This window comes from Choloepus didactylus, chromosome 4 (genome assembly GCF_015220235.1).
Source record: "Choloepus didactylus isolate mChoDid1 chromosome 4, mChoDid1.pri, whole genome shotgun sequence".
NCBI lineage: Eukaryota > Metazoa > Chordata > Mammalia > Pilosa > Megalonychidae > Choloepus > Choloepus didactylus.
In genome coordinates, this window is record NC_051310.1 from 106,514,620 (window position 1) to 106,528,112 (window position 13,493).

General features: G+C 38.5%; 1 protein-coding gene across 1 annotated transcript in view; it reads left to right on the top strand.

The window, feature by feature from the left end:
• MYO9A (myosin IXA) overlaps nt 1-13,493 on the top strand; it is a 434,300-nt gene that overhangs the window by 307,473 nt on the left and 113,334 nt on the right. The window contains 4 exon segments of the mRNA XM_037833522.1: nt 4,642-4,791; nt 5,475-5,794; nt 9,576-11,162; nt 12,315-12,414. Coding sequence (XP_037689450.1) covers nt 4,642-4,791; nt 5,475-5,794; nt 9,576-11,162; nt 12,315-12,414 — 2,157 coding nt within the window.

Below are 13,493 nucleotides of genomic sequence, written 5' to 3' on the forward strand. Positions count from 1 at the left end.
CCTAGCCAGTGGTCCATCGATTTTATTGATTTTCTCAAAGAACCAACTTCTGGTTTGTTGATTCTCTCTATTGTTTTCCTGTTCTCAATTGCATTTATTTCTGCTCTAATCTTTGTTATTTCTTCCCTTCTGCTTGCTTTGGGGTTAGTTTGCTGTTCTTTCTCTAATTCCTCCAGGTGAGCAGTTAACTCTTCAATTTTTGCTCTCTCTTCTCTTTTAATATAGGCATTTAGGGCAATAAATTTCCCTCTCAGCACTGCCTTTGCTGCATCCCGTAAGTTTTGATAAGTTGTGTTTTCATTGTCATTTGCCTCGAGGTATTTACTAATTTCTCTTGTAATTTCTTCCTTTACCCACTGGTTTTCTAAGAGGGTGTTGTTTAGCCTCCATATGTTTGTGAATTTTATGACCTTCTGCCTTTTATTTATTTCCAACTTCATTCCATTGTGGTCTGAGAAAGTGTTTTGTATAATATCAATATTTTTAAATTTGTTGAGACTTGCTTTGTGACCCAACGTGTGGTCTCTCCTAGAGAATGTTCCATGAGCACTTGAGAAAAACGTGCATCCTGTTGTTGTTGGATGTAGTGTTCTATAAATGTCTGTCAAGTCTAGTTCATTTATCATGCAATTCAGCATCTCTGTTTCTTTAGTGATCCTCTGTCTAGATGTTCTGTCCATTGATGAGAGTGGTGTATTGAAGTCTCCAACTATTATTGTAGAGGTATCTATTTTTCCTTTCAGTGATCGCAGTGTTTGCCTCATGAATTTTGGGGCATTCTGGTTTGGTGCATAAATATTTATGACTGTTATGTTTTCTTGATGAACTGACCCTTTTATTAATATATAGTGTCCTTCTTTGTCTTTTTTAATTGTTTCGCTTTTGAAGTCTAACTTGTCTGATATTAATATGGCTACTCCCGCTTTGTTCTGATTGTTGTTTGCATGAAATATCTTTTTCCAACCTTTCACTTTCAGTCTATGTTTGTCCTTGTGTCTAAAGTGAGTTTCTTGTAGACAGCATATAGATGGGTCCTGTTTTTTAATCCATTCTGCCAGTCTGTGTCTTTTTAGTGGGGAGTTTAATCCATTCACATTTAGTGTTATTACTGTAAGGGCAGTACTTTCTACTACCATTTTGTTTTTTGGAATTTATATGTCATATCTTATTTTTTCCTCTCCTTTTACCTTTCCTGATAATCTTCATTTCTGCACTCTTCTCCAACTCTCTCTCTCCTGTCTTTTCGTATCAGCCTGTAGTGCTCCCTTTAGTATTTCTTGTAGTGCCGGTCTCTTATTCACAAACTCTCTCAGTGTCTGTTTGTCTGAAAATGTTTTAATCTCTCCCTCATTTTTGAAGGAAAGTTTTGCTGGATATAGAATTCTTGGTTGGCAGTTTTTCTCTTTCAGTATCTTAAATATATCATGCCACTGTCTTCTTGCCTCCATGGTTTCTGCAGAGAAATCTGTACATAGTCTTATTGACCTTCCCTTGTATGTGATAGATTGCTTTTCTCTTGCTGCTTTCAGAATCCTCTCTTTGTCTTTGACATTGGACAATCTGACCAGTAAGTGTCTTGGAGTAGGTCTATTGGGATCTATTCTATTTGGGGTACGTTGTACTTCTTGAATCTCTAATTTTCTGTCTTTTATAAGAGTTGGGAAATTTTCAGTGAATATGTCTTCTATTACTCTTTCTGCCCCTTTTCCCCTCTCTTCTCCTTCTGGGATACCCATAACATGTACATTTGTGCGTTTCATGTTGTCACTCAGCTCCCTAAGACCCTGCTCATATTTTTCCTTTTTTTTTTACCATCTGTTCTTTTGTGTGTGTGAATTCGAATGACCTGTCTTCCAGTTCACTGATCCTTTCTTCTGCCTGTTCAAATCTACTGTTGTGTCCCTCCATTGTGTTTTTCATCTCCTCCATTGTGGCCTTCATTCCCATGAGTTCTGCCGTTTGTTTTTTTAAGTTTATGAATTCTTCTTTATGGTCAGACAGTGTCTTCTTTATATCCTTCAGGTCTTTTGCTGTATCTTCCTTCATTTCATCAAATTTATTTAGCATTAGTTGCCTCCACTCCTGTGTCTCAGCTGAGCTATTAGTTTGTTCCTTTGGCTGGTCCATGTTTTCATGTTTCCTGGTATGGCTTGTTATCTTAAGTTGTCTAGGCATCTGATTTTCTTGATTAGTTTATTTTGGAGCTTGTTTTCTGTCTTTTACCTAGTGGTTTTCTTGTTGGTTGGCTTTGTTCTCTGGCCTCTGTTATTCAGTTCAACTTATTCTAGACCTGTAACTTAGGTTCTATTTAGTTGATCAGAATTTTTCCCCTCTTGTTTTTCTGTTTCTTGCTCTGCCTCTATGTAACCTTTTTGTGAGTGGGTCTCCTCAGATATGGTTGACCCTGGTCATATTTTCCCAGTCTAGTGAGGCCCAGGTCTCACTGGGAGGGTATGGAGTTTTCCTGAGAATGAGACCCTCCTATGAGGCCTTTAGAATTGGTGCTTTTCCTCTCCTGTCCAGCAGGTGGCGCTGGCCAGCCCGCAGCTCCCCCACCAGTGTAAGGAGGTGTGGAGACTTTAGTTCTCCTGGTGACTCTGATCCTGTTGGGGGCGTGGCTGACTGAAGGGGGAATCTGAATTCCAGCCCCTGGGGTCTGAATTCCCAGAAGGAGGACTGCCAGTTGAGCTGGACCTCCCTCTACTCTCCCAATCCTTAGAACTCCAGTTGTCTCTCAGGGGCACTATTTCCGTCTCCTCTCTCCTCTTTGGGGCCTCTCCAGGTAGATTCCTTGGTCAGCCTGAGTTGCCAATTAAAGACGGGGGTGGAGGCCTTCAGTAGTGAATACGGAATTCAAAGACACTGTGGGTACTCTGTCTCCCCCAAGCCCAGCCTAGTCCCTCAATCTGGGCTTTCCGATAGAAAATAACCACATATATTACTTTTAGATTTAAAAAAAAAAAAGGTAGAAAAGAAATCAAGAAAAAGAGAAAAGAAAAAAAAAGAGTCTCTTTTAAAAGTCTTTCCCCAGCCTGGAAGTTTTGTCAGTGTCAGAATAGAGCATTTAAAGATATGCTTTGGGCTATTGTCTGATAATTAGTCTCCAACCGCTTCAGTTCCACCCATGCTGGGGGCTATTGAAATGCAAAAAGATAAGGGATCAGTGAGAGGCCAGAAGGGACAAAATGTAAGGGGAAAAAGATGGCTTTTTTGGAGTCTGGAAATGGGTGCCCGCTTTTACGTGCCCCCAGTTCTTGGAGCCTAGCCCTTCTTTAGCACCCAGCTCCCAAAGTTAGTTAATTACTTTGTTAATTAATTCTGCAGTTGAGGTTGGGTTGAGCCTCCCTTCTTGCTGTCAGCAGATTGTTGTTTTTTGTCCCCCCCCACCCCCCCTTTCAGGGAGCTGGCAGCAAGACAGTCTGTGAGGTCTGGGTGGGGAGGGGCACCAGACCCCTGGTCCGGGGAACTTACAATGTTCGCTGCGTTCTCAGCTTTTCCTCCAATTCCAAACTTGTGTCCAATGTGTGACTGGTTACTGGAGACCCCGAAAACACTGTTTCAGATAGTTCTTGGGTAATTGCCAGCTGCTCTAGGGGAGAGACGAAATTCTGCTCCTCACCACTCTGCCATCTTGCCCCGCCTCCTGTGCATTCTTCCCACTTTAGTTCTAGTCCTTAGAGCCTCTCACCCACATTGTTCTTACAGTAAAGAGCTTGCTTATCTGACTCTAGTCTGTTCACCATTCCATTGATCTCACTCTACCATCATATCAAAATTGGTATCTATATACTTTTTACTTTGTCAGCCTTCTGCTCAATATTAATCATCTAAAACTTCCCCATTAAATTCAAACATTTTTTTCATTTTCAGGAACCTCCATATTTTGTCTACACACTATTTCATATCTCCTTCTTTATGAATATCACTAGTTCCATTGTCTCCTGTTTGTCTTTATCATTATTTTTACTTCCTTATTTTGTTTAGGTGGTTCCTCTGTGTCTAGTCTTCTTTAGTTTCCTGTTTTCCTCTTTGGCTATTTAATATCTACTTGCTCTTAAAGGTGAAGTGCAATTTCTATTTCCATAAGGGACTCGATCTAATTTATCTTAATATCCCCCAAAATCACTAAAGATTTATTAATGGAATGAAGAGTAAATAAGTGAACTGATTAATAACTTTGAGTCACAAGAAGGTTTGAATACATGTGGATTTCAAAAAGACTATTATCATTGGTTTATTTATGTTTTGATCAAACTTCAAGATCTGTGGTTCTCAAGTCCCCCTGCCCCCATGCCAATGCCCTTGAAAACTATGACATAATATCAATAAACAGTATATTGGCTCATTATGGCAGTGATTTTCCCAAAATAGTAATGTGTCACAGTAATCTGGCACTGGGATTTTTGCACTTGTGCTCAATTTCCCATTTCCCCATCTCCCCAACCAGATTCTGATATCCCTTCCTAATTCAAGAATGACTATTTTGAATAAGTCAATAGAAATATTAATCAATACTTCATTTACGCATCTGCCACTGTATTTGTTCTTTGTAAATACTTAGCATGGAAAGGATGATTCATGCACAAATTTGTTTCGTATTTCTTCTTAAGCAGCATTCTTTATCTGTCTTCCTTCTGGTAGGTCTTCTTAAAGGAACAGGAACGACAACATTTACAAGATTTGCTTCACCAAGAGGTGCTCCGCAGAATCATACTGTTGCAGCAATGGTTCAGGGTCTTGCTGTGTAGGCAGCATTTCCTCCATCTGAGACAGGCATCCATTATTATCCAGGTGGGAAACAAAGGATTCTTTGCATGGAATTTGCTGGTTTATTTGGCATTTGTTTTAGTAACCAGAACTATTTTACTCTGTAAACTTCTTCAGCGTTGAGAATGTGTTTACTTGTTTTTTAAACACATGTAGCACCTAATATATTGCTTGGTATGTAATAGTAGACTAATAATAAATTTTGATTGAGTTGAATTTAAATTAAAATGCATTTATAGTGGTAATGTCTTGTGAAGTATGAGCAAAATGGTAAAGTAATTATGTGCCTTAATTTTTGTTGACATAGTTCCTTTTAATACTTTTCTGAATGGTATTAGATAGTTAAATTGTTGTTGTTAAGTGCTAATTTTGGATGTTATGTACCTTATTTCAAGTTTACCTGTTTTATTTTCTCCCTCATTGTTCTATATCTTCAGCTTTCTCCATATAAGCTTTTCTGTCTGTGCAAGAAAATCCTTAGTATCTTCATTTTTTAAATATGTGCCTGGTAACCTTGAACCCATTAATATTATTTAGGCAAAGAGTTGTTTTTAGCTAAAGTATATATGGATAAGAAAAAAACTTTTTTTACTTTGATCATAAAACAGTTTAGGTGCTTAACCTTCTAATTATTTGTTCTTATTTCCCTTTTGTGTGAAAATGTGTTGTAAAATGTGACAATTTTTATTGCATTGTCTTCCCCACAGCGATTCTGGAAGAATTACCTGAATCAGAAGCAAGTCAGAGATGCAGCTGTGCAGGAGAATGCTTTTGTTATGGCTAGTGCAGCTGCTCTTCTCCAAGCTTCTTGGCGTGCTCACTTGGAGAGGCAACGGTACTTGGAGCTGCGTGCTGCAGCCATTATTATCCAGCAGAGATGGAGGGAACACTTTAGGCGTAGACACATGGCTGCTATCTGCATACAGGCAAGATGGAAGAGCTACAGGGAAAGTAAGCAGTACCAAGAACAACGGAACAAAATTATCCTTTTGCAAGCAGTATATAGAGGATTCAGAGCAAGGCAAAGGTAATCTCTGTTGCTATAGTAATTGTTCCCTCTTTTTTCTCAAGTACTATGTTTATACCCCTTTAACACTTGCCTAACTTGTATTAGAGTTGGTTACATACAATTTGTCTTCTTTCCTAGACTGTGAGACTCCTAGTAATTTTTTTTTATTATTCATTTTACTGAGATATATTCACATACCACTCAGTCATACAAAACAAATTGTACATTTGATTGTTCACAGTACCATTACATAGTTGTACATTCATTACCCAAATCAATCCCCAACATCCTCATTACCACACACACAAAAATAACCAGAATAATAATTAAAGTGAAAAGGAGCAACTAAAGTAAAAAAGAACACTGGGCGCCCTTGTCTGTTTGTTTGTTTGTTTGTTTCCTTCCCCCACCTTTCCACTCATCCATCCACAAACTAGACAAACGGGAGTGTGATCCCTATGGCCCCCCAATCCCACTGTCCTCCCTCATAAGCCACATTTTTATACAATTGTCTTCAAGATTCATGGGTTCTGGGTTGTAGTTTGATAGTTTCAGGTATCCACCACGAGCTACCCCAATTCATTAGAACTTAAAAAGGGTTGTCTATATTGTGCATAAGAGTGCCCACCAGAGTGTCCTCTCGCTCCTTTTGGAATCTCTCTGCCACTGAAGCTTATTTCATTTCCTTTCACATCCCCCTTTTGGTCAAGAAGATGTTCTCCATCCCATGATGCCGGGTCTACATTCCTCCCCGGGAGTCATATTCCACGTTGCCAGGGAGATTCACTCCCCTGGGTGTCTGATCACATGTAGGGAGGAGGGCAGTGATTTCACCTTTTAAGTTGGCTTAGCTAGAGAGAGAGGGCCACAACTGAGCAACAAAGAGGCATTCAGGAGGAGGCTCTTAGGCACAATTATAGGGAGGCCTAGCCTCTCCTTTGCAGCAACAGTCTTCCCAAGGGCAAATTCCGTGGTAGAGGGCTCAACCCATCAAACCATCAGTCCCCTATGTCTGTGGGCATGTTAGCAACCATCAAGGTAGGGCAGGCCAATACCCCTGCATTCTCCACCAGCTCCTCAAGGGGGTTCTGCATATTTTTTTCCTTGTTTTTCTTTGTTTTTTTTTTTTAACTTTTTTTTCTAAATCAACTGTCTGAAAAATAAAAAAAATTTTTTTTTAATTAAAAAAAAAAACATACAATAAAAGAACATTTCAAAGAGACCATAACAAGGGAGTAATAAAAAGACAACTAACCTAAAATAACTACTTTACTTCCAACGTTTTCTTACTCTACCCCAAGAAAGTAACCTAATATAGCAACATTTCTGTGAACTTGGTCCTGCTATACCCATCAGAAATTAACAAACCATAGTCATTCCTGGGCATTCCCAGAACATTAAATTTACCCATGATAGCTTATCTGTTCTTCTTGGATTATTGTTCCCCCTTCCTTAATTGCTCTCTACTGCTAGTTCCCCTACATTCTACATTATAAACCATTTGTTTTACATTTTTCAAAGTTCACATTAGTGGTAGCATATAATATTTCTCTTTTTGTGCCTGGCTTATTTCGCTCAGCATTATGTCTTCAAGGTTCATCCATGTTGTCATATGTTTCACGACATCGTTCCTTCTTACTGCCGCGTAGTATTCCATCGTGTGTATATACCACATTTTATTTATCCACTCATCTGTTGAAGGACATTTGGGTTGTTTCCATCTCTTGGCAATTGTGAATAATGCTGCTATGAACATTGGCGTGCAGATATCTGTTCTTGTCACTGCTCTCTGATCTTCTGGGTATATACCGAGAAGTGCAATCGCTGGATCGAAGGGTATCTCTATATCTAGTTTTCTAAGGAACTGCCAGACTGACTTCCAGAGTGGCTGAACCATTATACAGTCCCACCAACAATGAATAAGAGTTCCACTTTCTCCACATCCCCTCCAGCATTTGTAGTTTCCTGTTTGTTTAATGGCAGCCATTCTAACCGGTGTTAGATGGTATCTCATTGTGGTCTTAATTTGCATCTCTCTAATAGCTAGTGAAGCTGAACATTTTTTCATGTGTTTCTTGGCCATTTGTATTTCCTCTTCAGAGAACTGTCTTTTCATATCTTTTGCCCATTTTATAATTGGGCCGTCTGTACTATTGTCATTGAGTTATAGGATTTCTTTACATATGCAAGATATCAGTCTTTTGTCAGATACATGGTTTCCAAAAATTTTTTCCCATTGAGTTGGCTGCCTCTTTACCTTTTTGAGAAATTCCTTTGAGGTGCAGAAACTTCTAAGCTTGAGGAGTTCCCATTTATCTATTTTCTCTTTTGTTGCTTGTGCTTTGGGTGTAAAGTCTAGGAAGTGGCCGCCTAATACAAGGTCTTGAAGATGCTTTCCTACATTATCTTCTAGGAGTTTTATGGTGCTTTCTTTTATATTGAGATCTTTGGTCCATTTTGAGTTAATTTTTGTGTAGGGTGTGAGGTAGGGGTCCTCTTTCATTCTTTTGGATATGGATATCCAACTCTCCCAGCCCCATTTGTTGAAAAGACCTTTATGACCCAGTTCAGTGACTTTGGGGGCCTTATCAAAGATCAGTCGACCATAGATCTGGGGGTCTATCTCCGAATTCTCAGTTTGATTCCATTGATCTATATGTTTATCTTTGTGCCAGTACCATGCTGTTTTGACAACTGTGGCTTTATAATAAGCTTCAAAGTCAGGGAGTGTAAGTCCTCCCACTTCGTTTTTCTTTTTTAGTGTCTTTAGCAATTCGAGGCATCTTCCCTTTCCAAATAAATTTAATAACTAGCTTTTCCAAGTCTGCAAAGTAGGTTGATGGAATTTTGATTGGGATTGCATTGAATCTGTAGATGAGTTTGGGTAGAATTGACATCTTAATGACATTTAGCCTTCCTATCCATGAACATGGAATATTTTTCCATCTTTTAAGGTCCCCTTCTATTTCTTTTAGTAGAGTTATGTAGTTTTCTTTGTATAGGTCTTTTACATCTTTGGTTAAGTTTATTCCTAGGTACTTGATTTTTTTAGTTGCTATTGAAAATGTTATCTTTTTCTTGAGTGTCTCTTCACTTTGTTCATTTCTAGCATCTGGAAACATTACTGACTTATGTGCATTACTCTTGTATCCTGCTGCTTTGCTAAATTTGTTTATTAGCTCTCGTAGCTGTATCGTCGATTTCTCGGGGTTTTCCAGATATAAGATCATATCATCTGCAAACAATGACAGTTTTACTTCTTCCTTTCCAATTTGGATGCCTTTTATTTCTTTGTCTTGCCGGATTGCCCTGGCTAGCACTTCTAACACAATGTTGAATAACGTGGTGATAGTGGGCATCCTTGTCTTGTTCCTGATCTTAGGGGGAAGACTCCTAGTAATTTTAATATACTTTGCCTCGCCTATGATAGAAGCTAAATAATTGTGTATTGAATTAAATTAAATTGAATTGGAACCTAGATGGTCTGTAAGTGTAAGGGTAGGTTGAATCTTATAAAATTGACAATATTCAACTGTTTTTACCTTCAGAAACTTTAATTTCATATGGTTCACCTTATAATAAGAATATTATTAAATGAAAGCTTTATTTCTGAGTTAGATTAGGAATAATGCACTTAATAAAGTATCATCTCACTCATGGAAATAAAAGAATTGTGAAATGTACTTCTAAATTAGTTTAAGAAATAGTTATTGTATAATAAAAAATCCCAGTATATGTTATTTTCTTCAGTGGTCACCAAAACATATCGGTAACCCATTTTCTTTTCTGTTTTATGTAGATTTAAAGCTTTGAAAGAACAAAGATTAAAAAAAACAAAAATAGAGCTTGGATTGGTGAATAACAAGGCATATGGAACTCTGGAGATTCAGGGTTCAGATCCTTCAGAATGGGAAGATTGTTCCTTTGACAACAGAGTGAAAGCCATAGAAGAATGTAAATTTGTGATAGAGAGTAATCGTCTTAGCCATGAAAGTTCAGTGGACTACTCCAAGGAGTCCCCAGACAAGAGGAAAGAGAGAGCTAGAAGTCAAAGTGGTATAGAAGATGTAGTTATAAGAGAGAGACGCAAGTCCTCAGAGGATCCCCACCAGAAAAAAGTAGGCCGGGCCAAAAGAGAAAGTCGGAGAATGAGAGAACTGGAGCAAGCTATATTTAGCTTAGAATTGTTGAAAGTCCGTTCTCTTGGTGGTGTATCTCCTTCAGAGGAACGTAGATGGTCTACAGAATTGATGCCTGAGGGCCTTCAGTCCCTACAGGGTACACCTGATAGTGAAAGTTCTCAAGGAAGTTTGGAACTTCTGAGCTGTGAGGAAAGCCAAAAGAGCAAACTAGAGTCCATAACTTTAGGTGAAGGAGACTTGCAGTTTCCATCACCTAAAATATCTAGCAGTCCAAAATTTAATTTGCAGGACAATGTCCTCAGTGCCTCAAGTGAGACTAGCTATGCACTGATTCAAAAAAGGGCACCCCCTGACTCAGACCATTTGAAGAATGGGTCTATGAAGGAACAGTTAGTTTGCAGTTCCGAATCTATTACCTGTAAGCCACAGCTGAGAGACTCCTTTATTTCAAGTAGTCTGCCTACATTTTTTTATATCCCCCAACAAGACCCACTGAACACAAGTTCCCAGCTAGACACAAGAATACAGAGAAATAAACTGCATGAAAGTGAAGAAACACTGGGGACAGCTCTTAACAGGGAAGCCAGAAAGTATCACTTCTCAGGAGAAGATCAAGTTGTGGCTTCTTTGGATACAGATTCTTTGAATACTATGATTAAGAAGTTGGAAAAGCTAAACACTGAGAAGGAAGCAAGACAAAAGCAGTGGCAGCAGCAAAAGGAAAAAGAGTTGATGGAACAGATTCGTCAGCAAACAGACATTTTAGAGAAGGAGCTTAAAGCCTTCAAGACAGTTGAAAAGCCAAGAGTTGGGGGGTCTGTCATAGTACCATCTTTCCTTCAATCAAAGCAAACATTAGAGAGGCCAACTTCTCTTCTCATCCTGAATGCCCCAAATAAGGGAGAACCCAGTGTACCAGTGTCTGCATCAGTAACTGTAAAAGATGGAGCTCTTGCCCCAAAAGATAGTCCATCTGTTCACTTACCCCTGAATGACAGACCTGTCACCGTTTTCTTTGAAAGAAAAGATGGTCCATGCCAGTCTAGTGCTGTCAAGGAATCAGCCAAGACAGGGAAAATGGGCACCCAACTGAATGTAGCTTGTAAACTCTCTAATAATCATGTTCAAAAGAGAACACCTTGAGGCCAACTCAGTCTTATAGCACCCAAATCTGATGACCTTTCCAGAGAGAAAACTACTAGGGCCATTTTTTTCACGCCAAAGGACAATATGAGTATTCCTCTGTAAGTGAAATGTTTATTTCCTTTTATATATAAGTAGGAAACATCTTGGAGAATTTTAAGTTGCCTTAATCTGCCCCAGCTATTTATGTGGATGCTGCTCAAATTAGCCATTTTCTTTGTGTTAAAAAAAAGAAAACAACATCCCCAATGGTTGATTCCTAATTGTTGAAAATGGATGTAACTATACGCTAGGAATATTTGACTAAGCACAGAAAGCAGAGTTTTTGGTTCCTCCCCATTAAGTGAGAAGGTATTTGTGAAGGGCAGTATAATGCTTGTTAACTTAGTAGGCCTATTCAGCAAATGCTAGTTGCCGTAGAGCTGTGAGATAATAGCAGTCCAAGCTTGTTAATGTCAGGCTTTTAAAAAGTTAGCTGCTTTGTTAGTTGGCCTATTTATGGTCTTCATGAAGTTCTTTACACTTTAGGCTTTCTTAACAAATGGTAGCCATAAGAGAAGGATTTTAATGATAAAGCAGCCATTGTTTGGGTTATTCAAGCAAAATTAAATTTTCACAAGCTATATATAATAACTTCTGTATGATTTGGGACATACTTCTTTTGGCTTGATAAAAATTTCTTGTATTGCTAGTGTTGATTTTTCAGTATAAAACCTCAAATTTTAAAACTAAAACAATTGATGAGAGCTACAGAAAAAAGATTTCAGAGAGAACTTTCTAACCAGTGGGAACCATCTCTTTATAAAACGGAGTAGTGATGGCCACATCACTGTATGGCTACTTACCAGGTATTTTATAATGGTTTGACTAAAAGTCCCCTTATAAGTCTAGTACTCTGAAGATTTGGGGATTTAGTATTTCTCCTTTCTCATCATCAAATCCATTTCATTCCTTGAGCTAATCCTGCTGCTACTGTTCTTAAAGATGTGTCACCATAGTGAAATATATCCAGTGATTATCAGGGTAGGGCCTCTAGTAAATTCAGTCATACATGCAAATTCTTCATAATAGTATTAATTAAGTAAGCAGAAAATTTTTGACATAGTGTTTTGGGAATAGAGGATCTGCAAATACTTAATTTGTTGAAATTCTTTGACTCAGCTCATTAGACTAGAATTCATACTGTATTTTAAGAATGCTGGCATGGCATCTCTGCTAGCAATGGAAATGTAACCCTGTTCTTTTATCTTAAGAGTCAACAAGGAATCCTTAAATAGTGGAAATCCTCAACTCCATAAACAAGATGAGCCAGCTTTGAAACCTGTGAAATTAGCTGGGCTGGGCCAAGGAGAGGTAAGTACTGGATCTTGTTTATCTGTTTTCTATTTGAAAAAGGTGCATGTTGTTTTGGAAATTATTATTCTGATAGTTAAGCATCTCATCTACCCATTTACTCCCAAGTAATGGGAGTTTATAGAGAAAGAAGATGTAAGCTAAGCCTTTTATGTTAGGGAGCTGTACTGCAGGTAGGGAATGGTTCCTAAAAACCAGAATATATTACAAAAAAAGTTGCTATAATTAAGGAAGGCAATGTATGCAAGTGACTTTGGTGACAAATTGTGGTAGTGGAGGAAGACTTCCATGGCTGTGGAGAAAAACAGTGTAGTTTTACCTTCCATTCTTATCCTTTGTCTAAGGTAATATGTATGGATTCCTTTTGGTTATCCCCATCACTTCTATTAGTAGAAAGGGCATGTGGGGTGGAGGGATGTGTCAAGAAATTTATGAACCCTCTGATGCCTTTCATTGGCATCATCTCCGTTAAAAAACAAACAAAAAAGCATTGTTGTATTATTTGTTTTATCATTTGGTCAAGCAGGTTGCCAGACCGGCCCATAAAAAGAAAGCTCGAATGGCGCGGACGCGCTCCGATTTCTTGACTAGAGGTACTTTTGCTGATGGGGAGGGGGATACAGAGGAAGATGATTACGATGACATTATTGAGCCCCTTCTCTCCCTTGACCAAGCTTCTCACTCTGAGCTAGGGCCTGCACCCAGCCTGGGCGAGGCCTCTCACAGTGACTCCGAAATGGTAATTTTACAGCAATATAAGAAAAATAGACAACAAACAAATCTGGTGGGAATACTCTTTGCTAATCTAAAGCTAACCTTCACAGCTTCTTCCCCATGTATTGGTATGTACATAGGAAACCTCAGTGAACACAGCAACTAAAATTAAACTTTAAAATAAAAGGACTCAGATGAAGGGCACTTTTCAGCATTGTATGTCGAATTATAAATTGGGCAAAATTAAAGATAGCTTTATACATTCATATAACAATATAGAGTTATATTGGAAGGAATGAAGTTATTTCAGGATATTTGCTTTTCCCATTGCTTTGTTTTGTTTGGAAGTGTTTGTTTTTTTTTTT